Genomic DNA, 26,968 nt, shown 5'->3' on the forward strand with positions numbered 1-26,968 from the left:
TTTGCCCAGTGACAGTGGTAGGATAGCTGAACAGGAACTGTGTACCTAAAATAACTTTCTTTTCATATGAGAATGTGTTTGTTGTCTTCCAGGTTGACATAGAAATTAATGGAGAGGCTGTAGATTTGCACATGAAACTAGGAGACAATGGAGAGGCCTTTTTTGTGCAGGAGATGGATAATGATCAGGTAGGAGTCAAAACTTAATTTTAATTTGTTAAAAATTCAGTGCCTGCTCTTCAGTCAGTTTTGAGTTTAGGAATTTTGTTGAAAAATACACCTTTAACCATTTTATAGTTTTGCAAGTTTCTGAACAATTTTCTGCCATGTAAATTCAATACTATGCAGTTACTTCATTTTTTTGAGTTGCTGAGATTTGGAAAAATCTAAAGGAGGTAATCACATGACTGAAAAATGTATCATAGTTTATCTGCATGTCAGTGTGTGAACAGAAATAACATGTACAGAGTTTACATGTTCCGAAGGTGTGTTCAACAAAGGTTAATATGTACACGGACCTGTGTTTTGCAGAAATCTTTACTTTGAACATATGCACTCAGCAGAGTTCCAGTAAAAATGCATGTGCCCTGTAAGCATCTGTGCACGCAGTAATTCTGGTACTCATCAAAGGCATGATCTTGCAACTGTTATTCATGTGGGATTATATTTAAATAAGAATACCTGCTCTTGAGCTGTGTGATTTAATGCTAATCTATATAAGTTATGGTCATGCTAATTTTTAATAGTCACCACATAATGTAACATAAGAAAAGCTTTTTACAGGCATTTCTTTTCAGATATTTCAATTAATTTTTGTCATTGTCCAAAGTGGGATGAGTTTTCAAATTCTTGTATTGAGTACAATATTACTAGTTTCAGGTGAGAGCTGTGTGCATGTGCAATATTAATTTCTATGTCTTTATGTTTAAAACTTCTGATCTTCATATTTAAATCTCCTGTTTGGTAACAGTTATTTGATAACTGAAAATTGCTAGTAATATTTCCGTGAGTGTCTAGAGAGAGAGAGATATGTATGATTGAATAAGAGGATGTTTGTGTGACCTAGTTATAAACTACTGGCCTGTCTGACTACTATGTGGCACACGCACTGAGTTGTGAAGGGGAATTGGATTTTACAGAATGCTCAGGTTATAAACTAGGATTTTGTTTCTGCTCAGTATCTAGCATCAGGTGGACAGAGACTCATGCCATAACCTGGCCAACATTTGATGCTCAGAGGATCCTCTTTATTAAGAGCTTGTCTAAGGAGATGCAGCTATGGAACAATTTCCATATGCTGTGGGATCATATTAAGTGTCCAGATGTCTAATCTTTGTTACTTTTCTGAGGAATAAATGACTTAGATTTTGGCAATTGTGCCTACATTTTAGAACCAGATTAATGACTGGTGGAGGAACTAATATGTTGCATGGTCTGAATTTTTTCTTTCTCAGGAGGTAATTCCGTATCATCTCTCCACATCTCCCATTCTGTCTGAGGGAACTGCTTTAATGGAAGCTCAGCTGAAGAGGAACTCCATAGATCGGATGAGAAACCTAGACACCAGTGCGTCCTCACAAGTACCACCCCAAGCCCATGGATCCCAGCCTTCTACTGAAACATCTCCGGTCTGTAGCTCTGTGAAAAAAAGGAGGAAGAAGAGGAGGAAGTCTACTCATAAAATAGACAGCTTAAAAAGAGAAGACAATGGAGACTCTTCAGAAGATGAAGACATGTTTCCTATAGAGATTAGCTCAGAGGAGGAAAAAGAACCATTGGACAGTTCAAGGTATCACAGTGCAATTATATGTAATGGAAGCCTACTGCTTGGTTAATGTTCCATTCCATCTCATACCTTCTAACAGTAATTTCTGTCTAAGCTGGTACACATGGCTGATGAACATGTTTCTTTAAGATAAAACTTTAAGCTAGAAAGCTATCGGGAATGTTAGTAACAAAAATAATTAAAATGACATTGAAAACATAAGAATAATCCTTCATCATGTTGTGACCTAGGAGGTGTGAATCATAACATTTCTTGATCTCCTTTTAGTTCAGGTTATGCTAATTCTTCTCTGCGGCAGGGTTTTTTTGTTATCTGAAGTATATGACAGTTCAGTGATCAAGTATGGCTTTTAAATGTCATGTCTTTCCTTTTACCTAGGATCCCTGTTCCAGACGTGTTTGTTAATGATGTGTCTGACATAAAGGCTCCTGCAGTTTCTATGCTTTCGCAGTCTGCATCTTACCCTCATTCAGATGGAGAATGGTCACCTCTTCAAAGGTACTTTTTCTGATAGTACAGTTCTAAATAATTTTCCTCTTTCCATAAATGCCTTATATGCTAGTGCTATATGAAGTCTTAGTAAAAATTTTGGTATTAAACATGGTCACTGTCAATTATTAGATGAATGCTTTCTGTATTTGAAATCAGATAGTGTACAAAAACTTCAGGCTAGCTTTGTCCTTAACTCAACAAATGCTTGATGTAGGTCCACAAATTCTGAATATTGCTATCTGTTAATGTCACTATTTGCATATAAAGACTGTAGAGAGGATGAATGTTTTGTGAAATCTGAATCTTTGCCTGATGCACACACATTGAAAGGACTCCATTGAATGCAGGTATATGAATTTTTAGTACTTTCAGTGTAATCCTTATAAGAACTTGCAAGATTGGAGTTGATGTATAAAAATAAGATATTTTTTTTAATGAATAAGAATGAGTTTTGTATGTCCCTTTCAAAGCTAATTATTGAATTGCACAGTTAAATAGACATGAAACATTTATTGTGTGAAAAGAACAGAAACGATAATTAGCTTACTTTTTCCTGTATGTGTATTTGTGTGCATATATATCTTTGATTTCAGAACAGATCAGTTTGGACCTCCTTTCTTGCATCTGTAGAACACTGTCAAAAAGGGACAATTTTGTGCTTAACATACGTTGCATAATTCCAGCGAAGTCTCTGTATGTTTGTGCCCCTGTGCACGTGCCCCACATTTTCCATGCAGACTATTGGAGTGGAGCAATGTTCACATTACTTTATCCTAAGAATTCTAATCTCAATATACTGTCTCTGTAGTTGAGGGGCAGAGGAAGGGAGAGCAAGGAGATTATATCAGAGCAAGGGCTTAATTTAAATGTTTTTAATTGCATTCTGGAAGAAACTTTCTCCACTGGCAATAAAGCTTAATGTGATCAGCTTCACCAGGCTGGTGATGACATGTGTCAATACCCTGCCCATTTGATGGCTTTTTGAACTATGTTCCGTTTGCTTCTTGATTGTAGTACTCTGGATTTTGAAAACTCTAGATGTAAATTCAGCATTCGTGTAGCTCGGGCACAAAGAGTTTGTGTTCATCAGCACTTGTGAATAGTGACACCCTGTTTTTCTTTCTACCTACATGCTGTGCTGGCCAGTAAGCCTATAGACTGCACAGGGCAAACCTCTCTTCTCACTGTTCCAGCAGATGGAGGCCTATCTAACTCTTGTCCTCAACAATCTTCTCACTTCTCTCCTTCAGACAGGTAGAACAGTTGTCCTCCCTCTTTCCTGGGCTGCTCTTTAATCCTTTTAACACACTAATACACTTTTAATGCATTAATAATGTGTGAACTTTGTTGAACTTGCAACTGCACTTATTACTAACCCTAACACCTTGAAAGAAAGTGACACTGAAACCCCCATCCTGTGCTTGCTTCTTTGTGGGCATTGACTGGAGGTAAATTACCTTGATGAATCATCTGTTGAATGAGGATGGCCATTATAAAATCAGGCCAATGAAAACCTGGGTTGAAACTGAAGTTAAGATGATAAAAAACAAAAAAAAGGGAAGAATTTAGCTAGTGAAAACTTACATTCCTCTGAAGACTGACATTTCCATGTGGCTGTCTACAGTCAATGTATATTTTAATGACATTTATATCCTGTGGTTTTCCTGAGTTGTTTGCTTGTGCATAGGTTGCAAAAGTAAAAGCAAAACAAAGGCCTCTGAGATTAAGTGAGCAATAAGGAGTACTTGTAATGGGAGGAGCCCAGTACCAAAAGAGAATTTGTTTTCCTTTGTTCCCTCGTTTTGGGGGAGGGGAAGACTTTCTGTGTGTTGGATTGCAGTGAGGGAGCCACTTATAAAGTTGACACAATAGAGAAGGCATCTTCTCTAAGGTTTAGAAGACCCAGACTTTGCTGTAGTGTAGGATTCCTCTGACTGTGGACTCTTTTCTACAGAGCTAAAAGTGGACACAGACACTTTCTATAATATCTTAAATTCGAGGTGTCTCAGATTCTGCAGCCAGGCCCTTTCTGTCCATTAAGTCAGTGGAGAGAAGTCACAGCAACTCAGTTAAAAAAATTGAAGTAGGTGTCTGAATATGACCTCTACAATTGTCCATTAGTGCTGGAGAAGCTTTGAGTAGTAAGTCAGGCTAAATTGCTCTGTGCTTACCTCAACATAGATGCCATGCTAGATGCGTAAGTCTGTATCGAAACTGATAACCTTGAGGTTTTCCCAGCTTCTATGTCCGCCCTCTTTAACCTGACCACATTGTAGCACCAAGTCAAAGTCTGATCCTGGGACATTCAAGGCTGTTCTCCTTAGTGGTTTTCACGGGAAGGAAGGGCAGGTGCACAGGTTGGGATGGAGCAGTGATGTGCGCTGGGTGGCTCCATGAACTCTGCTGTAGAGTTCACCTGTCCTGCAGTCTAGATATACAGCTAAAGTGCTGTAATAACTTGTCTGAGTAAGACCCTTTGTCTGTTTTCCTCTATGTGAATAAGAAACTATTATGGCCACCTCAAAGGAGGTTCAGAGGCTCTCAATTATTGCTGCAACATGTACGTAAGGTAGGCCTCTTTCCTTCTGACTATCTTTTCCTGGTTTATTTGGCCTCAGTCAAGACAGGACTTATTCTCCAGTCACGCTGCTGCTTTCTCAGGGCTCTCTGCCTCCTTTCAGTAGGAAACACTGCAAAGGTAAGCGTGGTTTGCTGTTCCAGAACTGCCAGCTACAGGCCAAATTCCTTATTGTTTGACATTTACATAGGTGCAATCATAGCCGTTAAGGAATACATAGGTTTGTGACACAAATATTCAGCATTTATGGGATGTGAATCAGATACGCTGATCTAGACAACTGAAGTTTCCCTTCCTTCTTGTGCAGTATTACCAGAATGGGTGGCTCTAGTTTGATCTGCAGTATCTCAGCAATCTGTGTAAGGGAAGAGAATTTCAGCTGAGCTGGATCGGTGCCTAACTTAAGGACAGGGGAATTGCAAGTCATAGTTCAGCCCAAGACAAATGTCTTGGTGTTGTAAGGAATAAAGAACCCATTTTGAGTCTGATCCATGGATGCATTTGCAGGGTACTGTCACTGGGTTACAAATTCTACGTGGTCTTGGTATTCAGCCTTACTGACCCCTAGTGCAAGTGTAACAATAATTGCTGATTTAATTTGACCTAACTGAGCTAAAAAAAAAATATTAAGGAATGTGATTGTGAGCTTTGTTAGCCTTCAGTCTCATTTTACTTTGGTGGTGATAGTATGAAGTGAATAGCAGCCAAAATAGTCATGGTGTGGGTAAAGGGGACGACATCTGGCATTACATATGGAAGCAGAACTATACAAACAGGAAGTATACAAACAGCACTGCAGTAGGCATAATTGCCATCTGCAGCCATAAACTACAGAGATTATTGTTGCTGTTCCAGAAGGATGTTAGCTGGAGAGAGTAGCTGTTGAGTGTTAAACAACAATACGGCATACGAAGAAAACACTATAGGTATTTCTCTGTAACGAAGAACCGGCTCTCATCGGGAGTTCGCCAACCCTATATTAATGTTTACGGGTGGCATAGAAAATTCCAGCTTATGTTCCAGATGATACAAGGAATGAGAATGCTTTAGTATCCTTTTATACAAACAAAATAATTTACCCCCTGTTTGCCTTGTGGGTGCATGTTTGCAGTCTGATTTGATGTTGGGCCTTTTACATTATGATGACATTGCAATGATTATTCTGGTCTACCCTGAGGTTGTATTAGCATTTGTACACTAATCTACAAGGAGAAATCAACTGAAAAGAATTCTGAAGATCTAACATTTTGTTACTACTAAATCCTTATATTTGACTGTATAGAAAATTAGTATTTATAGAATAAGAATTAAGATGTCTTCATTGTGCTTGTATCAAAACTTCAGTAGATAGTGTGTATATTGTGTATTTTGTTTTGGAGCAGTGGTTAATATTTTGGGGTTAGATGCTCACCCTGTTCCTAACCTAACATGGTTATACTTGTAGGTGTGTCTGCTCTGAACCAACCCAGACAAATACATGGATCATCAGGCAGTCTTTCGCAGCAGGAGCCTTTTCAGAGCAGAACTCTGCCTGTTCTAACATACACACATATGCAAGTGCCATATTTCTGGCACTTGCAAGTATGTGTCTGGGAATATAGATCATGGCTCTTGGTGCTGACTAACAGCCTGGGCCTCTTCCCCACTCACTTGTGTGTAGAAGGGAACTGTATATTCAGGGAAAATTATGGAAAAGGCAAGGTGTCCCCTGATCAGTGTTCTCACTGCAAAATGCAGAGGTTCTAGCCCAAACTGAAGCAATGCCTGCATTCTCTCAGGTTGTCTGGCTGAGTGAGTGAACCTGGGCTGAACATACCCCAAAGCCTAGACTAGAGATTTTTCTAAGGAAACAGTAGGTATTTTGAAGGTTAAAATGTGTGTAGTGCACCGATGAACTCATGTAGTGATAATGCTTCTTTAAATATAGATGTTTTGAGCTTAAAGCAGCAGTAGAATCAGTATTAGCTGCTGAGGTTTTCTGAAGTGTTCAGGCTCCTGATTTCCCTGATTTCCAAGGTTTCAATGGGTCCTAGATGCATGGAAAATACAGCAAATCCTACAGACTTGTCAGTGGGAGATGTAGAAGTTGCTGAAAAACACACCAGACATTTCTTGAATCCTTCAAGCTTGAAAATACTTTTAAAATCATATTGTATTGATTCCTTCATCTGTCAAATGGTAGGTTATACCCTAAGGACTAATAAAAATTTTAAATTTTTAGGACCAAAAAAGGTCTTCCATGGTGGTATTGCTTATAAATTTTATAATTTAGTTAGGTAACTTCAATTATCTGTACCTAAAATGTCATGGCATTTGTCCACATTTAAAGTATATCTTCCTGCAACATAGGTGAAGACAATGGATAATGTAGATAATTAGGTTGCTATTTTTTCAGATGTGAAATTCACAGATTTTTAAAAGCTGCTTTTTATTAGTGTGAAGTAATTATTTTCGTGTCACCAGTGAGTTCCTTGCCAGCTAGCTCTACAAAACTGCCTTACATTGAAAGAGCAAAACTGGTTTGGCTGTTCAGTTTAACCAGTGAAGGTAAAGAATAAATCAAATGTGAAGAATTTCTACTAAGCGTAGGAAGCTTTTTGTTTTTGAGAATGAAAGTAACCCAGTTTGGTCCTTTGATTTAAGAATGTTGTGGATTCTTTTCTTGATTGTAGTTTTTAAATCAGGATTGCACAATTATACAAAAGACATTCTATGGCTCAGACAAAAAGTAATGGGCTTTGTTCAGGAGGTTCTGGGTGAAATTTTATGACTTGCCTTATGCAGAAAGGCAGAGTAGGTAATCAGAATTTTTCCTTTTGTCCTTGAAATCTGTGAATCATTATTTATTAATGGCTGACCTGACATCACATTATTGTCTTCACCACATTAAAAATATGCTATAAACTGGTAATTTACTAATTAATTATTAAATAATTTATATTGAGTAGTCAGAAAACCAAACACAAATGTTTTTGAACTGGAAGGGCTCAAATTCTTTGTGTAGCTCTCTTGCTATTTTCCCTATAAACATGCAACCAAGGGTAGAACTGAACAAGTTATTTGAAGGAAGTGATTAACTGGATTCCTTAGAGTAATTTATTACTTAGTCAGTATAAAGTGTCTGGTTGATGCAAGTGAGCAACTTCTGCATCATTGTAACAATACTAACATTTATTCATCTACTGCTGCTGGTATCATCCCCATTCTTTTTTCCACACAGAAAAAAATAAATCCTTCTGAAATGTTCAGGTCCAGTGGTCTTTTTCCATCTCTTTCAGCTTCTCAAGTTCTGCTTCTGTGACACCACTTAATAAAAAATGGATGAGATCTCTGAATGCCAGTCTAAGAGGATCCTGAACTGTTTAAACTGTTTTACCATGCTTTCACACTTTCAGTTATCTAATGATTATTTAGGTCTTGACTACTTTGGGATGATGGATATTAGTTTGGACAGTGTTCAGTGCATTGTGGTTACTAATGGTTTCGTAATATTTTTTTTTGTTTTTCTTCAGCCCATCAGGTTCACGCCCTCCTACTCCTCAGAGTGACTCGGAATTGGTCAGTAAACCTATGGACAGAAGTGGACTGAAGAATAATCCCCACATGCACTGGGCATGGGGAGAGCTACCCCAGGCTGCAAAGGTATCCAAAGTAATTTGTTTAATTCCTGCTAGCTTCTATTGTGCTTTAATGGGGGCACGTGTGCTTATTCTATTGCACACTGCTAAAGAGGGGATGGATCCTGTTTTTACATAAAATTGCAACGTTTTCTGTAAGAGAATTGCATCTTGCTCCGTAGGAGGTACAGGAAAGTGCCTTGTGCCATGGTTGTTCTCAACACTGATGATACACAGTAGGAAATTAAGAAGTGCCTGAGACATAGACTTGTAATAGTTAGAAGCTTAAATAGCATATAAAATCAAACCCAGTGTTCTTTGTGAAATCATTGAAATTCATAAATGGTCTTAGATGGAAATTAGGCAATTGATGTTAGCTGTGTGATTTACAAAAATCAAAATTGGTTGCTTGAGTACGTAAGCATCCAGAAACACCTGCAGTTCTCTATCTCTGCATGCCTAGATGTGCTGTTCTGTTGGCTGAGCCGACTGCCATGGTGCCTGTGTCCTCCCTGAAGCCGTTTGGCCCAGTTAGGTGGCAGGACTTGTAGCGTGCCAGCAGCATTGTCTCCCATGCTGCACAGTAGCCATGTGCAGCTGTGTACACTGCAGGTCAGTCAGGTACTGGCAGGCTCCTTACGACAGCTATGAAGTCAGAGCATTCATACAGGAAAGGGGAGACCTAGGGCTTATGCTGCCTCAGAGTGTGAGAAATAAAGGTCAGGCTCCAGTGGCATACTGCAACCATGGGAGCAGGAATGGTGCAGGATTTGGCTCCTCCTGCTGAAGGCTGGCTTTTCTGCAGAAAGGATTGCAGGAGTGATGGGGTCAGGAACAGTGTAAAGAAACAAAATTACTGTTTTGCAGGCCAGGGAAGTGGGTATCCTCCTCAGAAAGACTTCTGTATTCTGGTGGTAGTGCCAGAATTATAATGGCATTAGTTATTTTTAATTCACTGTTGGTAGCTAGTGACAACATAGATGGGACTCCAGAGTTTATAATTCCTTCAGAAGGGCTCTGGCCTTTTCTTTAATAGTCCAAAGATGAGCTGTCCCATCACCTCTGCATTATTCTCTTCCCCATGCATATTACAAGAAAATTGGGAGCTATTTTCTGTACATAGAGAACTGATATAAGTGCACAGATCCAGGCAGGAGTTTCAAATTAGCATTTCCAGTTTAGAATTTAGGGTTTCCTGTTAGTAGATTTGGGTGTTTCATTTTTACGCCAGTCACACAACCTGGTGTGTATTGCAGATCTTATTACTGGAGGTTTTTCCCTCTGCAACCCCTGTCTGTGTCCCCAGCTGAGCTATTCAGACTTGATCTAGCCATACGTGAACTGGGAGTTATGCTTTGGATGCTTTTGATCTTCATGTTAAGAATTTGTTTGCAGTGAAGGTTATAGCAGTTACACAGTTGCTGCTGTTGGAGTTCAGCTCCCTGCTGCAAGAACACTTCTTGTCCCACACTTAGAGAAGGTCTAGAATTGTTCCTATAAAGTAATTTAAAATCTAAATCTGGGGCATAGATGAATGACAGTGTACCCCTGTCCTTGTCCCTGAGAGCATCCTGATTGGGTAAGTACTCTGATCTGCTCTCCCTTCTCATGTTTGTCGGGGTTACCTTCTGAGGAAAAGCTAGGATTTGTGCAGGAAGGGAGGAGAGCAGGATGAGAGCTGTGATGTACTCCCAGACTGATTAGTGGGAAATGAAGACTGTAGAGCACATTGCAGAAAAAAAATCTTTCCTGGCCTCAAGATACAGATGAATTTTGTGCAAGGAAACACACGGCAGAGAAGACTTGTATGGTGTAGTCTCCACCTCAGTTAGAGGTGGCTTTCTGCTGTAGTTGGTCACCTTGAGAATCTGATCTCACTGGAGTGAACAGAACAGGTTAAACTCTGGCTGTTGCATTTTTTAAGAGCTTTTTTTTTTTTATAGCAATCTGTTATTTTTCCTCACAGGCTAGTTCTCTGCTCAAAGCAAAGGAACCCAGCGTGGTGGATGTAAATCCTTCTGAAAGCACTCACTTTAGGGTCATCCAGAGTTCTCCTATAGAGTTTAACATTGTGCCTCCTTTACCTGCCCTTGGACAAGCAGATGCAGCAACTGCTGATGAAAGTGAGCCCTTACCAGCTGAGGCAAATAAGTCAGAGACAGAGTCTCCGGGAGCAGCTGTACCACTATTGCCTGTCAATGAAGAAATAAAACAAGCTGCAGCTTGCTCAGCCCAACCAGCTGGCAAGACAGAATCCCCTTCCAGAAAGAAAGGTAAAGCTGTTGATTCTGCACTTTTATATGTATGATTTTATCTTTAAATTTCATGATGATAAAGCACCTCACTGCCATATAAATTAATCTGTGCCCTGAAAGCACTTTCAAATCTGGAAAGGAGTAAGCTTTACAAAGAACTTTCAAAACCTGAGCTATGCAGCAGGCTGTTCACGGGAGCTGTGTAGTAAGACAAAAGATTGTCCTTGGTCTGGGATTTTTGGTAGCTCTGTGTTTATGAGCAGGACTGCAAAACTTACTCCAAATTCATCCGTATTTGACTCATTCAGAGACTTCACTTTTTGGTACAAGCATGCTGTATATCTGCTTGTTCACCTGCACTGGCTGCTTTCTGAGTTGTTATGTGTCACTGGTAATTGTGGAACCTCTCTGATCTAGTACAAGGTTGTAGTACATCTTTTGAATGAACAACAGATTTGCTATAAAATAAAGTGCTTTTGTTTCACGCGAGCAGTGTCAGTTCTGTGTGGTACGCGTCCTGTCCTGAATTTGTGAAATATAACTCCATCTGCTTTTCTACTTAATTTCTGGGCTCTATAGCCATGGTATTTTATGATAAGTGTTACAATCTTTACAAGAAACTTACTTGCTTAAAAATGTTCTGGTTTAGAGCTCTGGTTATTCTATAATTATGTGAGCCCTATATAAGACTAGTTTGTGCAGCTGCTTTTAAATCAGTAAAAATAAAAGTTTCTTAGCCACTTCCCCATGCATTCCACTGTCTTTGAAGACAAAATTGACAGTGTTACTCTGCTCATTATTTGCTCGTTATGTAACTTTTTTTTCAGATTGCTTTTCTGATGTTTGATGTTGGAAATAGGGACAGCAAGAAGTCATGGGTTTTAGAATGAATTCCAAAGTAGGTTTTGGCCTTAGAGTGGTTACTTGTCAAGATGTACCAGCATCAACAAGACAGTGATGACTATATGTTGGCACTAGTGAAAGACCTAGGAGGGTTGTCTTGTCCCCTGCAGTAGTGCATGTGCACAGGCAGCACATCAGTTGTATGTGCTAAACAGTGAGTTGTCCCCTTTACAAGCCAGTTATAGTGTATTTAATGAGTGTATTACAGTCTGTTTCTTTTTACAAGGGGGGATTGAAGTAGTTCTCAGAGATTAAATGCTCAGATTGCTTTACTGTGATAATAGGCCTGTGCAGATACTCAGAAAGTTCCTTTTGTTGTTTTCCTGCAGTGACCCACTGACTTCTAATTCCCAGTGGTTTTGTCTCAGCGTATCTCCAAAGTAGTCCTCTGCTGTCTCATTTTGTATATGCAAAGTCTGAACAATGTATATGAGCAACTTGCTTTGAAATTTTCTACAAATATAGTTCACAAACTCTTGATAACTTGTCTGGTTTCTCAATCTTAAAATGAACGGTTAAACAGTAATAACAGTTCTGTCTTGTTACTTAGAAAATGCTCGTTAATATGCTTATTTGTGCTCTCCCTTACAGACAAACGAAGTCGGCATCTTGGTGCTGATGGTGTCTATTTAGATGACCTTACTGACATGGATCCAGAAGTTGCTGCACTTTATTTCCCCAAGAAGTATAAGTCCTTTGTTTATATTTTTACTATTTAAAGAGCTCTTGGTGCCTTCCAGATTTAGATCAAACTCTTCACTGCAAACTAGATGACTTGGACTCTGAAAAAGAGGTCTTGAGGTGAAGGCAGACAGAAAATAAAACCCTGCAGAGGGGAATATTAGAGCATTTGGGCCTGAGAAGCGTGCTTGAAACTAGTTTTCTCTTTTGGTCAATTAAGCATAATATATAGGTTGTGGCTGTTATGTAATGTACACTGATGTTTGTGAGTGCTACTTGCATGCCCTGGGAGAGTAATTGGCCTTTGGATATATTTATCCCCATGTCCTTGCTAATTACCGTGAAGAACATATCTTACTGTTAAAAGTATTAGCACAAAATTATTGTTCAATGTTGTTCTACTGTGGCTGATCACCTATAAATATGAATTTTAGAAAATTACTTTTGGAAGATGTATGACAGATTTATTTGTGAAAATACTCTACCCTGAACATAGAATTTCCAACTTGTTCTGATCTTTATTAGAGCCTTTTATAACATTTATGATGCTCTTTCCACATCATACTGTGGTTATTTGACTAAAGTTATTGAGCAACAACTACAGTAGCTTGCATTTTTTATTTTTATTCCTTGGTTGCTTAAACTCAGCTGTTGTAATAGTAGCATTTCAATAAAATTGAGAAAGATTAGTAATATGGAGAAAAAAATTGAATTGAAAATCCCTTTCTCAAATGCATACGTATAAATCTGGAATGGAAAGCAGAGTTTGATGGGCTTGCACTTCATAATAATGATATAATCTATACATAGATTTTTAAGTGGGTATAATAATTTGTTTCTTAAAATTTTAATCCTGGTAGTTTATACGTAGAGTATTTTATATATTGACATAAATACACAAACATACATATCCTTTCTTTTGGGTTTAGCAATCAGTTTATATGATTAATACAAAATAAATAATTTATTAGCATGTGTATTCTTGTTCCTATGTGGGAATAGTTCTGCTAGTATAAATTTTGCTTATAATATTATTATTTTGTCTACTAAGATTGTACAGTTTGTTACCTTATTTTTCCTATCTGTTTTGAATAAGTGAAGCTATAATTATATGTGCCTAATTTAGGCAACTAAGTAGAAGCGGTCTAATATTTGAGGGTATGTGAGGCCTATACTATTTTGTTTAAACTTTATGGCAAAACTAAGGAAACTTCTTCCCCTCCTTGTCTTTCTTTTTTCCTAAGTGTGTGTCAGATATAAAAAGTACTTGTTGAAGTGAGAGAATTTGGGAATGAATACATGCAGACTGAACTCCTGATTTTTCTTTTCCAGTGGGGATAATGTCCAAAGCAAGAACACGAATGACCCGGGGCCACGGTCTGCCAGTCAGTCTCCGCAGTCTGTTGGAAGCTCAGGTGTTGACAGTGGAGTTGAAAGCACCTCGGATGGAATTCGAGATTTGCCCTCCATTGCCATTTCTCTTTGCGGAGGCCTTACTGAAAACAAAGAAATAACCAAAGGTACAGCATGACTTTTTGGAATTGCAGGCCGGTGCTGTCAGCCAAGTTTTACCTTTCTAGACCATGGAAGCAGTGCCCTCCTGTGGCTCTGCTCAAGAATGTGATGAAAAGTACTGTCCCTGTAATGTTTCCTAGAATTTTTCATAGTTAAAATAGTAGACTTATATATGACTTACATATTTGAAAGTATTCTATTAGTATTTTTATTTCCTGATAGTACTGCGTTTTGTATCACAACAGTGTTAATGGTACTTTTGTATATTATTTATGTATTGGTACAATATATAGCTAGGAAATTTCCAGCTGTTGGTGTCAGAAATGAAAAAGGTGGTCTGTAAATGGAGACATTAGGTGGGGAAGTTGAACTTTGACCTGAGTTCCTGCTCTACTTCCCATTTCTTGTGTGACTTCTGGATGAAGCATTTACAATGCTCTGTGCCTTAACTTCCAGCTGCACAATGTGAAGATACACGTGTTAAGACTTGCAGTTTCTTCAGTAGTATGGCATCATAAAATTATATGAGCCTGATGCTACACTGATTACTGTTCAGAAGTGAGTTATTAAAACATTTCAAATATGTGGTGATTAGTACTAGAGTTGTGTTGTTGTTTGAATCAATTGTGAATTATATAGATTTTGTGAAAGGAGTTACAGCCAGTGGAAGTGTATTTACTCACAGACACTTTCACTTTGCTGTAGGCCTTACAAGTGATCATTAAGTTTTTGGCTGTGACTTTACATATACCTAGAGCCCATTGGTTCCTTCTTCTAACTTGGACAGAGGATCAGTGAAAGGCATGACAAAATACTTCCTTGCCTGGCTTAGAAGCCTGGTTTTCCTGCCTCACAATTCTATCCCTGAGCTTTCAGTTACCTTGTATTTTGAACAGGAAAGACACCCAGCAGCTGACAAAGAAACCCTCAGCATCTTCTGAGACTGAGAGGCTCTGGACCTCTAGCTTGCTGCTAATTACTAATTACTGATAATCTTAGAATGCTAGTAATGAAGGGCTGACTCTAAATGTGAAACCTGCATGTCTGAGAGGTGGGCTGTCCCAGGCATCTATAAATGCATGCCTTACCTACAAATTTTTTTCTTCCCACAGAAGAATTCTTAGAACATGCAGTAACATATCAGCAGTTTGTGGACAATCCTGCTATCATTGATGACCCTAACCTTGTGGTTAAGATTGGAAATAAGTAAGTAATATTTCAGGAAAAAACTATTTGACTGTTGTAAGAGAAACACTTTGGTGGTACTTCAGTGTGTTTGATCGGGTTAACCATATCTGAAAAATAGGGTTTGAATGTTCATAGCTTAGATTTATCCAGATAGAGTCAAATCTCTAGTGAACTTAGGCTCTTCTAGTTACCTTTCCTCCTTTAGATTGAAAGTAAAGAGCAGTTTTAGATGACCTGTTACAGCTAACTGACACAACATGAATTTCAAGAAGCTAGTATTAAATACTAATAGTGTTCACACTCAATTAGCAGAGGAAAAAAGAAATAGGATGTTAACTTGCTAAGGCTTGCTTATGTGCCAGTTTGAATAATTAATATTTCTAGGGATATGATGGTCTGCTTGCAAGCAGTCTATACGCAGCAGTTTGTATATACTGAATGTTTTGCTAATATCCCTCTATGGAGGTGTTGCTTTTCAAGACTTGTCAAACTTGACCCACCCAGTGTGAGGTTTCTATTTCTACAATTTGAAGACATTATTTCATATGTTTGTATTGCTGACAGCAGTGCAGCACTATGGTCTATGCCAGATACAGCTTTTTGAAGGATGTTTTAAGTTGAGACCTCCTTGCATCTGGCATACAATGTTATAGAGTAGAGGAGAGATCATGACACTGTGCTGCACTTGGAGGTTAGGCCACACTTAGTTATAGACATCACTCATACAAATCTGAGATGCCTGGTGCATCTTTATGTGATAGTTTGTATTGTGTATGTTATGGCCTCATACCTGACCCTCTCTGAGGTCAGTCAGTTACTGCTTCCCTGCAATAGTTCTCCAAGTTTGGTAATGCTTACCTGTCTACTGATATGTTGGGAAGAGAGGTGTACTTAGTGAGGATCTTACTGTCATATTCTCTGGATGTCATGTGAGCTTCAGCTTACCTTGACAGGTGGATGGTAATACTGTATTTGTCCTACTGTCTGTAATGAGTTGACCTATGTTCAGCAGATAACAGCAAAAGCTTGACATCCTCCAGACTATGGCCCCTAACTTTTATGTAGTTCCTTTGATGGAAGAACAGTGAAAAGAGCTTGTGAAAAAATGTAGGTAATGCTGTGATAATGAGGTGTAGTAAGGACGAGGAACGCATGAGAAATAACCTTTCTACTTTAAGGACCTAGCTTCTCTTGCATACCTTGAAAAGTATATGCCAAGAACACTTGTGAACATACTGTGGAATAAAGTGGATCCGCTATTACTGGTGCAGGCCTGTGCTAAAGAGACTTCATGGCTTTAACCTGCCAGATGATAATTACTGGGTAGACTGTGAATTGGAACCTTGTGATTACGAAATGCAGTAATCATTTCTCTTGCATGCCCAGGTACTACAACTGGAACACAGCTGGTCCCCTTCTGCTGGCAATGCAGGCTTTCCAGAAACCTTTGCCAAAGGTGAGATTGAATGTGAAGGTTGGTCAGAGAAGGAGTTGTGACATTCTGCCATTTATCGAGGCAGGGAAGAGAATTTTTGTACAAAAGAATCTGCACATCAGTAATACCTATCCACACATAACCATTAATCTATCTTATGCTAAGGGCTAAATAAGCAGGACTAAATTTGGTTTTGAATAGTGTTTATTTGCTAGGCTAAGATCATTATAAATATTTTGAAGAAGGAAAAGTTCCTGTTTTCCTTCATTAATATGGATTGTAAACATATATTGTATTGACCCTTGTTAGTGCTTGCTGTAGCTGAATACTTGGTGACTGCGTTCCAAAATAGAGGCCAAGAATTTTAACCTCAGTGAATAAGCTTTAACTACTAGGTAATGAAGGCCTATAGCTTGCTAGTGTTTGTTTCTTCATTGGTTGTTCATAACCAAGCCAGGTAGGTAGTGACAGATAGCTATGATCGTGACAGCTATATATGTCAGCTTACATTAACCGTGTTGATGAACTTAGTCTGAGTCCACACGACCTGGTGCCACATAGATGCTCAGGTCAGAAATACACTCACTCTAAATGTATAGAAAGAAGTAGTATTGTCATTGACACTATTTTGTATCCTGGTTAGCAATGGATTTAATAAATTTTGGAATATAGTTTCTTTCCTTCTGCCATTTGCAGCACTTCACATGTCTTTGAGTTTGATCTATGTGAATTCAAATGCTATCTCTATTGCTGTGGACTTAGAATAAACATTCCTTCGAAGCCCAGAATACTCTCTACCACTGCATTCTTCCTTAGTACCACATTAACTATGTACGCAGTCATGCATAGCTGCACTATAACATCCCAATATAAATTGATCCTAAAAGTCCTGAACATCTGGTGAACCTGGCTTGAATGTCAAGGATGTAACAGAGCCAGATGTTTTGTGCTTTACTGCAAATATTCTAGTTATCATCAAAGATGGAGTTCATCCCCTGGAACTAAAATGCCCACAGAAGGGATGCAGTTACCCTACTCTGTATTTGTTGGGCACTTCCACTGAGTGATTCAGACCTTGTTAGGTGCCTGTTGGGTCTTCAGTAGCAATAAAGGTAATGCAGGGTAAATACATTTTTAATTAAGTGCTTTGCCTGAGTGAGGTGTTTTGGGTTTTGCTTAGGGTGGGTAAATGGAAAGAATTGGTATGCAATATTTTTCCAATGAGGGAAATGGCAATTCTTTTAACAGCATTCTGGTTATGCCATTATTCATATAGGCCATCAGTTAAGAAAAGTAATCTATGACTGAAATTTGTGTTCATTTTTTTTAGTGTTTAACTTATACTCTGAATGCTGATAACTTTCTAGACAGTGCAGTTTTAATTTAGTGGAGAAGCCACTATATATAGTTGGAACAGCCTGTATGATTGGGAAGGTTAACTTGACTGAACTGTACCTCTGAAATTAAAATTATTCATTTATGCTACCAGTTATCTTTCTTAATGACTTGTTAATTAGGGTTTTGATTGGATGTAATAATGGAACTATGAAATGGAAATACTAAGATACTTTATCAAAACAGGCTTTATGAAGTGATTGAAAACTGGAGTTTTGCAAAATCACTCATTTTCTGCAAAATATGCTTAAAAGCATGTCTAATTGTAAGCATGTGAATTATCTCACTAAAAGCCAATAGGACATCTGCTTGAAGTTGTCCATATGTTTGAGAACTTCCTTAAGTTGTAACCATTGTTCTCAACAGTGGCATTCCATTCCCAGTAGCTCCATCTGCTCCTTGTTTTTCTTACTTTGTTTAAAAGTTCTCAGCTTATTTGCTCAATTTTACTCCTTTGTATTTCTTTCTGTTCTCTTATACTTTAGATAGTATAGTAAAGAGAACCTAAAAAATCTGAGGAAAGGGATGGATTGTCCCATATGTTAGCTGAACTCAACCCTCTCAACTGTTAAGAGTTCTTGGAATCGTGAATTTTTTTTTTTTTTTTTTAGATCACTGATCAACATCAGTTTTATTTTGGTGACTTTGCTTACAGTGGAGGCTATCATCTCAGAAAGCCAGTGGCTAAACTATTCTAGGGTGTACCAAACACTGGCCACCTTTACTGTAATATTTTCCCCTTTCATCTTTTGCTTGCTGTCTGAGTGAAAGAATTCAGCTTTCCTTGTTACAATGCATAAGGCTCCAGTCATTACGGGTATTGAAAGAAACTCTTCTCTACTGAGGTCCAGTATATATAAACAATGAAAAGTAGCCAGGGTTTAAAAAAACATATTTCTAACGTCAGTCAAATTCATAGCATCATACTAAACTCATAAATGCTAGTAACTTCTCTGTTTTTTTCCGAAGTGGTGATTAAATGTGAACTTTGTAGTTATTTTAAAATGAGAATAACTATCTTGCATGTTCGTTTGTTACTGGTTTTTGTGAGACCTCATTCAGGAAGCGATTATTTTTTTTTAAAATATCATTTGCAATAAGTAACTTCAACTTAAAACCAGTAGGTTTTCCATTCTAGACATTATACTAATATCTATTTATGCTTTTTTTTTCTTCTTTGATTTTATCTCTTTTTCATTTTCCTTTTAAAAAATACCATAAGTATTCATGCTTGAGTTACTTCAGAGCGGCTCTGGATACCATTAGATTTTGCTTTAGTAGAATTTATGGTCCACAGACAGTATGTTTACTTTTCTTCTATTTATTATCAGTTAAAATTGTGTGTTTGACACTTTCTTTCATTTACATATATCAGGTTGTCCTTTGTTTTGGTTTTTTTTTTATGTTACCATCCATTTATCACAGGCCACTGTGGAATCTATAATGAGGGACAAGATGCCTAAAAAAGGCGGAAGGTGGTGGTTTTCATGGCGAGGGAGGAACAGCACTATTAAAGAGGTAAGTTTTAAGAAGCAAGTAGTGTTTCCTTCTGGTTGCAGTGGGAAGGCTGGATACCTCCATATTTATCCCTTGGAACTTTGCTCCTGAGAAGTAACTCTATATTCAGTTTCACTGGGGATATACACATTAAAGGATGTTTAAACAGGATCTAAAGTGACTTCTTTTGATTTCAGAAAGCTTTGGATTAGACCCTACCTGAAACATTTGCCTACAGTTTTTTGGTTCTGCATTTATTTTCATTACACAGACCTGAGGCAGTATTACCTAATAGATTAAATCTGTTTGGGAACCTAAATTCAAAGAGGTGTACCACTAATTTAATGGTTTCATGCAGATTTCCTACCTTTCTGCAGCTTTCTTTTGATAGTGGAAGAACAGACATATTTGAGTAGTGTGAGCTGTAAAATTCAGCAAAACCTAAGATGGAAAACTGACTATATATTAGCTTTAAAGTCTTTTTGAATTTCTTTTCTGAGCATTAAAAGTTTGTGGTAACAGTCTTAGTCATGGATGAACACTAAAGAACAGTGAAAAAACCAGAGCTTTATATGAAATATTGATCTCCTGTCTAGACATATTTAATCTTTAAAGTTGGCTAATAAAACTTCTTCATATTAATTTATTCTACTGAAGCATTAGTAGTTGAGGGGAGAAAATGACTTCTAATACGTTTTTATGGTTGTGCCTCAGTCGATGAACTTTTGTAGCCTTGCATGAAGTAACTGTTGTACTGATCTGTGGGTATGGGCTTCAGAGCGTGAGATTTTAGTTTTTGCAGTTTAAGTTTTTTGCATTTCTCTCTGGGTGGAAGTACTTTGTTATCTCTTGAGCTGTGACAGCTATAAATGGAAAGAGGAGGTGTTATTGTTGTTGGTGTGTCTTGTAAAATCACTATTTAAAAATCTTGTGGGATGAAACTGATGGAGCTTAGCGTTTACTTGTGGTAAAGCAGTTTGGAAAGTTTTATTGGATTGAAGATTTTAATGATTCTATGAAAGGTAATTGTGTATGTGGTTTTTTTGTGGTGATTTTGTTTTTCTCCTCCAGAGTCATATTTTGCATTTTTAGGTGAAATCTAACTATTTGAGGTGCATGAACTAAGTAGTTGCGGCATTGATCCCAGAACTTCAACAGTACTAGATGTGAAATCTGGTATTTCTGTACTACTTCCATGCAAAACTAAATCTTAACTATTCTTCTGAGGTTTATATTTGCAATTTTTAGTTCTTTCCGCAGCCTTTATTCTTTAAGACGACCATGAAGCTTTACTTTGCCTACAAGCAAAAGAAACAAACATGCTGTTGATTTTTACCAAGCCTGTACAAGACAGAATTTGGTTTTCAAATATTTTTCTAAAAACACTTGTTCTCTGCCCTACAGGAGTTGCACAGCTTCTCATACTTGTATTTTTACAGGAAACAAAGCCAGAGCAAGGTATGAGTGCGAGTAGACTTACAGGAGAAGACTCTTCACAGATGAGCATGGCAAACAGGTACCCCCAAAATTATCTGTACCTGAAATGAGCAGGAGTTACGAAAGCAAGCTACCTCTTACACTTGAGCAAAGAAATACAGTGTCAGTGTAATATGTTTAATGTTTTATTTATTGCACCAAATAAGTGCAGATGGGAAGGCCCTACCCATTGCAGGGTTGCAGACCTTGCGAGTGTACTGTGACATTTCTGTGGTTTGGCTGGCAGCTCCATGACACACATTCCAGCCCCTTAAAAACAAACAGTAATTGGAGCAGTTTTCCAAAGCTGTATGTGTGTCTCTAGAGTTCTCAAATGAACATGGTAGATGATCCCATGCTGTTGTCAGATCCCAGTTGCTAAAATTTCTGATTTACTCATATTTATGGCCAGACAACTTAATTTGTTCCTGCATATTTTGAGAAGTCCAGGGGCCTAAGACTTTATAGAGTTCTTTTCACAGGCAATAGTCATGGTTTTCTATTACTTCTTTCAAGGAATGCAGAAGTCTCTTCCTTCTTATGCTTCAAACTAAGCCTACTGTATGGGCAGAATCTCTCCTTCAGGAGGGTTCCATAAGATGAACTTTAATTTGCTCAGAGGCTTGGAGGGATGACTTAGCCAGGGACAGCTCTCCTACCTTTCTCCTTTTCTGTACATACAGATCTTAGTGTAAAGACAGCCATCTATGTACTGTCTGCACTTTGGTCTGAAAAGGGCCAGATTCAAATATGCTTTATGCTCATAAGTAAAGTTCAAGGATCACCTTTATGAAACAAAAAGGCATTAGCTGTTATTCTTTCTGGAGGTCAGCAGCTGCAGTCCAGGCAAATGTGCTGGAAGGAGCATTCCTCATTCTGTAGACCAGCTGTTGTCTCAGATGCCTTTCTGAGTTGGTGAAAGCCACAGAATAAATTGGAAAGGCTGATTTTCCTTCTAAGGATGACAAGTGACATTTTGGTCTGTTTCTTACACCGTTGTTTAAAGATAAGCTTTGGAGTAGGATTAAGATTTCAAGCAGACTAGATTCTGTAATTGGTGTTATTTGTTTAAATTTTAACTGACCTTAGAAATTTGTCATTAAGGATTTATTACTTGCAAGCAAAATTGGGCAAGTGGATTGTTGAATGAAGCTTTTGAGATCCTGTATTACAAAGGATAAGATAGGCTTTTAAATGTTATTTGTTGTGACATGTGGTACCTTGATACCAAGATTTCCTAATATCAAACAACATCCAGGTGTGGTCAAAACAAGAGGCCAAATGCTGATTGTTTTAAAGGTGAGATTTGTAGGATCTGAAAGGGTATTTTACCTTCCACCTAAAGTCTTAAATTTGTTGACTGTAGGAAAACTTTCTCTGTGAAGAAGAATATCCTTAACAAATCTCTGAAAAAATGGTTGTAGCAGAAACAAAGTAAAAATTGTACTAATGTATATTTAAACAGAATTGTGTAAAGGACCTCAGGTTTTATGATTTTTCATCATCATATCCTGACTGGGATAATCCTGGAAAAGAATAATCCAATGATCTAAAGTTGCTCATTGAAAGAGAAAGAAGAGTTAGTTTCTATAATAAAATTTCCATCACTTGGATTTTTTTGTTAACTGCTAAATTCTTTGGGGTAGGAAAGAAGGGGGGGGAAGAGAAATCCAGCATAACTAATGCCTTTTTCTTCTTCTGAGAACTGAGGATTTTTTGTAGTTGTGGTATCTAATGGGTATTATCTTTTTTACCACTATGAGATTTTTGAGTCAATATGGCACATTAATTTACATCCATTTAAATTGAAAGTAATGAAAACTACCTTATAGACCAGTTAATGGCTAGAACAATCAAAGTGTGAATAATGGGGAACATGCGTGAATGAAAATTCAGGACTTCATTGATATATTTAAAGCCATAATGTGAATGACCTCCTGTGAGACAGTACTTAGGAGCAGAGAATCAATGCCGTACTTGGTGACTCACTGTTAATGCATGTTTAATGGATACTGAGATGCATTTACTGACATGATAACATCATTTTCTCCATGTGCAATGTTCCAGAATAAAAGATGAATCTTCTTCAAGCGATGAAGACCCTAGAGCTGCCAAACAAAACCTCGGGTCATTACAAACCAACTCAAGTCATCTCTCATTATTGTCTGGAATCAGTTACAAAAAAACACTTCGACTCACTTCTGACCAGCTTGTGAGTTAATTTTACATCCTTGTCCTGAAGTGTCCTTTCTAATACAACATGAACAATACTGTTATTCAGGCTTGCAAAGCTTAATTAGCTCTTACGTCTTGCATTTAATTCCCTCTCATTATATTAAAAAAAAAAAAAAAGCTTTTCCCATTTCTCTTCACATTTTAAAGCATGAATGTTGTACCTTGCAGCGAGTGCTGGGGTTCAGACATTGGGAGACATGGGATCCCATTTAGACAAATACCAAAATTAAATTCCAAAGTATGTATTTGTCACCTGAATAAGTGTACTAGAACCATGTCCTTTTTGTATTGTGTATATATTAACTCACAGGTCTCTCCTCTTTTTTTCTTTTTTTTCCTCCTCCTGTTGCTTTCCTCATATTCATAGGTAGACAGTCACAGTTCACATAAATACCATTTTCTGTTTGAAACTTCTGAAAGAGCTGCTTGTGAATTCACTGTGAGGCTAGGCTATTAATTTCTTTGGAGCCAATTCTTTTCCTCTGTGACAGAAGTGTTTTGACTAATGGTGACATTCCAATTGGATCTGGAAAAATGGGCTACTTTAGGGAAATTCTTTTTGTCGTCTTACCCATAGACAGTTAAATTTCTGAAGAAAACCCACACTCATTGTGGGTCATTGCCTGAATAGTTTGTAAGAAATGTGATTTTTTCCCTAAAAGTCAGATGGGATATATAGGTAATTTTCTATAGCAAACAGAAGACAAAGGTTACACAAATGTAGATTCTCAGATCCAGAAACCTCTCAGAAAAATTAGCTGAAGCTAAAACTACTTTTAAATTGGTTTCTTGATGGAACAGTGGGTGAGACTCATCAGTTACCCATCAGTTCTGAATTCCCACCTCCTTGTCACTTTTTAACTAATTGAATAACTGCAGTGAAATACAGCTAAGAAGAAGAGATACTGAAGTATTAAACTCCTGCAGGTTTTGTGAAAATTGTTAGGTCCACAAATAGAATGAGATAAGTAGTGTCTTGCCCAGCATATCACTAAGCAACACAGGAGACAGTGGGAGGGAAGAGCAGCGAAGTGGGAGAGTTGAGGATTTGGTAGAGTGAAGGTCATATGATATGAGAGGTGGGTTATTGTAGGAAAGATGTAATACTGTAGAACAGGAATCCCCTTATAAACACTCTTAATTAGAGTTGGCGAAACTCCTTGTTACTCACGTTTCTCTCTGCAAATTCCCCCATACATAGTCCCTATTCCATAATTTGTTATTGTTTATGTGAACTTTTGGGGAGATTTTTCTTTTTATATCCCGGACTATGAAACTGAATATTTTTGGTTTGGTTTGTTCTGCTCTGTAAACCAGTGCTTGGCGTACACCACACCAGGCAAACCTCTGCTATCAGTATTAGACAGTAGCTCTGCCGAAAGCAATGAGATTCAGCGTGACCAAGGCAATGTGCATCTGTGGGTTTATTTGCACTGTGTCAGTTTCACATGCTCAGTTTGTTGATTATCTTGCTGATAATGTCTTGCAGAAAAGCTTAAAACTCAAGAATGGCCCCAATGATGTGACCTTTAGTGTTACAACACAGTATCAAGGCACGTGCCGCTGCGAAGGCACCATTTACCTATGGAATTGGGATGATAAAGTTGTTATTTCTGACATTGATGGAACAATTACACGGTGAGTTCATGAACAGGGAAAGAGAGGCGTTATCTACACGGGCAAGTTGTCCTTTGGACTAAAGGAAAAATTAACTAACAGGGAATTTTGAGTCACAGAATCATCATATTCTAGTGTTTGGGCGGTGGGGTGTGTGTGTGTGTGTGTTTTTTAATTTGGCTTTCAAACAATGCAAGAATCATTAGCTGAATTCTTAATTTAATAAAGACACATGACATATGTGCCTAGTTTTTGTCGCCTATTGGTGTTTCATGATAGTATTTACAGTAGTATTGGAGGACCTTCTGCAAAATCACAACCTTTCTGCTGCATCACACTTATGAAGCAAACTGGCTACATTAATAAGAAGAAACACATGAATTCTGTTTTAAAAAGCATTACTGGGGCATTCCAGTGAGAGGCATTATTATTTAGAACACAAGACTCCAAAATCTATGTCAGAACTAGAATTTAATGGAAAGTTTCAGATTAGTGCTTTGGGTAAAACCCACAATTTTGGAGTGAACAAAATGATTCACTCGCTGATTTTTATTTATTTAACACTGGGGAAAACAATTGTGTGGGGAGCAGGCAAACACATAAGAAAAATACAAGCATTGTCTTTTGGCCTTTTAAAATTAAATGCTTAGAGTTGTTTCAAAATCAATTTCTTTCAAAAATCAAACAGGAAAAATAATATCCAAGAGCAGTCTGGGGTGAATTAAAATACTTGATTTAAAATGAAACTGTTTTCTTCCTTGTGATTTATCCATTGTAGGGCAAATTATATTTTTTTTATTCCAACATAAATGAATATCCCCTCTCCCTCCATTGATTTCTTAAGCTTCAATAAAATAAGTAGGATCTCTTCTCTCTGCTGTTGAGCTCACCAGAGAGTTACTGAATCACTTCACCTTACAATACCACTGCAAATCCATCTTAAGCCACTGCCCAATGTTTTCTTCTCATGCAAGATATTCAAGGTGTGGATTTCTTGCTGTGTATCGGTAAATCTTTTGTCAGGTGAGGGTGCTTATTTGTTTGAATTTCTAGGTTATTATAGTGTAAAAAATTTTCTTTCATGTAAAGGGGGAAATACATTGAAACCAGCATAACTATTTCATAATACTTCACATATAACCAACTGCCAGTTTCATGCAAAGACAGTTTGAAGTAAACTATAATGTGACTTATTTTATGCTTGCAATTTCCCATGAACTTGCTTTATGGGTAGATTTTGTTTATTTAGAAAACATTTAATGTAAATCACAAAAAGTATCCTTAGTACTGGCCAGCCTGTTATGCAGGTCTGATTGATAACATGAAGTTACAGCACATAGGCTACCTTATGGGTCACAAGTTTATCCACGAAGACAGGTCCTGGGGCACAAGAATAATTGAAACAATATGGCCAAGGATGGTCATGTCAGCCTATCTCAAAAGAAAGGGGAATAAAATCATCCTCTTCTGATTACAGTCAGTACCTTACTGAAAACCTTATTTTCTTTTGCCGCTATCCAGATAAGTTAGCGGAGTTTGTATTAGACTCGACTGTTATTATAAGTATTGTTGTTTTTTTTCCCCCAGTTCAATTATATTGGTTTTCCTTTATTCAGGTCAGATACTTTAGGTCATATTCTGCCGACTCTTGGCAAAGACTGGACACACCAAGGGATTGCAAAGTTGTACCATAAAGTGAGCCAGTGAGTATTCAGTAAATCTGTGCGTGCATCTGTGGCTTGTTTGTGTTTATTCATTTGCACATAACAATTAACATTTCTGTAGATTTCTCTTAACCTATAAGGGTGATGATTTTATCAATGTCTTATTCCTTCAGTGGTGCTTACACAGGGTGAAAATCTGCTGTGTGATATCCAGAGAAAGACCTGTGTTGTGTTATGAAAAGCAAAACCCCCCAACAATGAGCAGTGACTGCTTTTCCAGCCTTCCCAAACAGATAGCTACAGTTAGATCCCAAAACCTGTATTTTGCAATACAGCAAGTGGAACTGTTTTGCAGACTGGAGTTGCAGCAGTATTCATTCGTAAGATGCTGATACACCTTACCTTCCCTCTTTGTTGAGGATACTGTGAAATGCGTAAGGACTGTTTACCCTAGGGTGGTCACTGTAGGTGAGTTCTTCTTGCCAAACTTGACTCACCTGGGGTCATGCAGGGATGGAATCTAAAACACATGAGATGAGTTTTTCTGAGGGGAGTTTCCTCTTTTTCCAGTGACTAAAAGGGGAGTTTAATGAAACAGCTTAGACTCGAGCCATCTAAACGTTAGGCTTCTGGTC

General features: G+C 37.8%; 1 protein-coding gene across 3 annotated transcripts in view; it reads left to right on the forward strand.

The window, feature by feature from the left end:
* LPIN1 (lipin 1) overlaps window positions 1–26,968 on the forward strand; it is a 50,984-nt gene that overhangs the window by 11,941 nt on the left and 12,075 nt on the right. For all 3 annotated transcript variants that reach the window (XM_040597411.1, XM_040597410.1, XM_040597412.1), the window contains exons 3-16: window positions 93–188; window positions 1,454–1,788; window positions 2,164–2,283; window positions 8,368–8,497; window positions 10,439–10,745; window positions 12,222–12,315; window positions 13,644–13,831; window positions 14,939–15,032; window positions 16,401–16,470; window positions 19,270–19,362; window positions 20,781–20,857; window positions 22,885–23,029; window positions 24,542–24,690; window positions 26,286–26,372. In XM_040597411.1, coding sequence (XP_040453345.1) covers window positions 93–188; window positions 1,454–1,788; window positions 2,164–2,283; window positions 8,368–8,497; window positions 10,439–10,745; window positions 12,222–12,315; window positions 13,644–13,831; window positions 14,939–15,032; window positions 16,401–16,470; window positions 19,270–19,362; window positions 20,781–20,857; window positions 22,885–23,029; window positions 24,542–24,690; window positions 26,286–26,372 — 1,985 coding nt within the window. The remainder of the gene's footprint in view (window positions 1–92; window positions 189–1,453; window positions 1,789–2,163; window positions 2,284–8,367; window positions 8,498–10,438; window positions 10,746–12,221; window positions 12,316–13,643; window positions 13,832–14,938; window positions 15,033–16,400; window positions 16,471–19,269; window positions 19,363–20,780; window positions 20,858–22,884; window positions 23,030–24,541; window positions 24,691–26,285; window positions 26,373–26,968) is intronic.

This window comes from Falco naumanni, chromosome 6 (genome assembly GCF_017639655.2).
Source record: "Falco naumanni isolate bFalNau1 chromosome 6, bFalNau1.pat, whole genome shotgun sequence".
Taxonomy (NCBI): Eukaryota; Metazoa; Chordata; class Aves; order Falconiformes; family Falconidae; genus Falco; species Falco naumanni.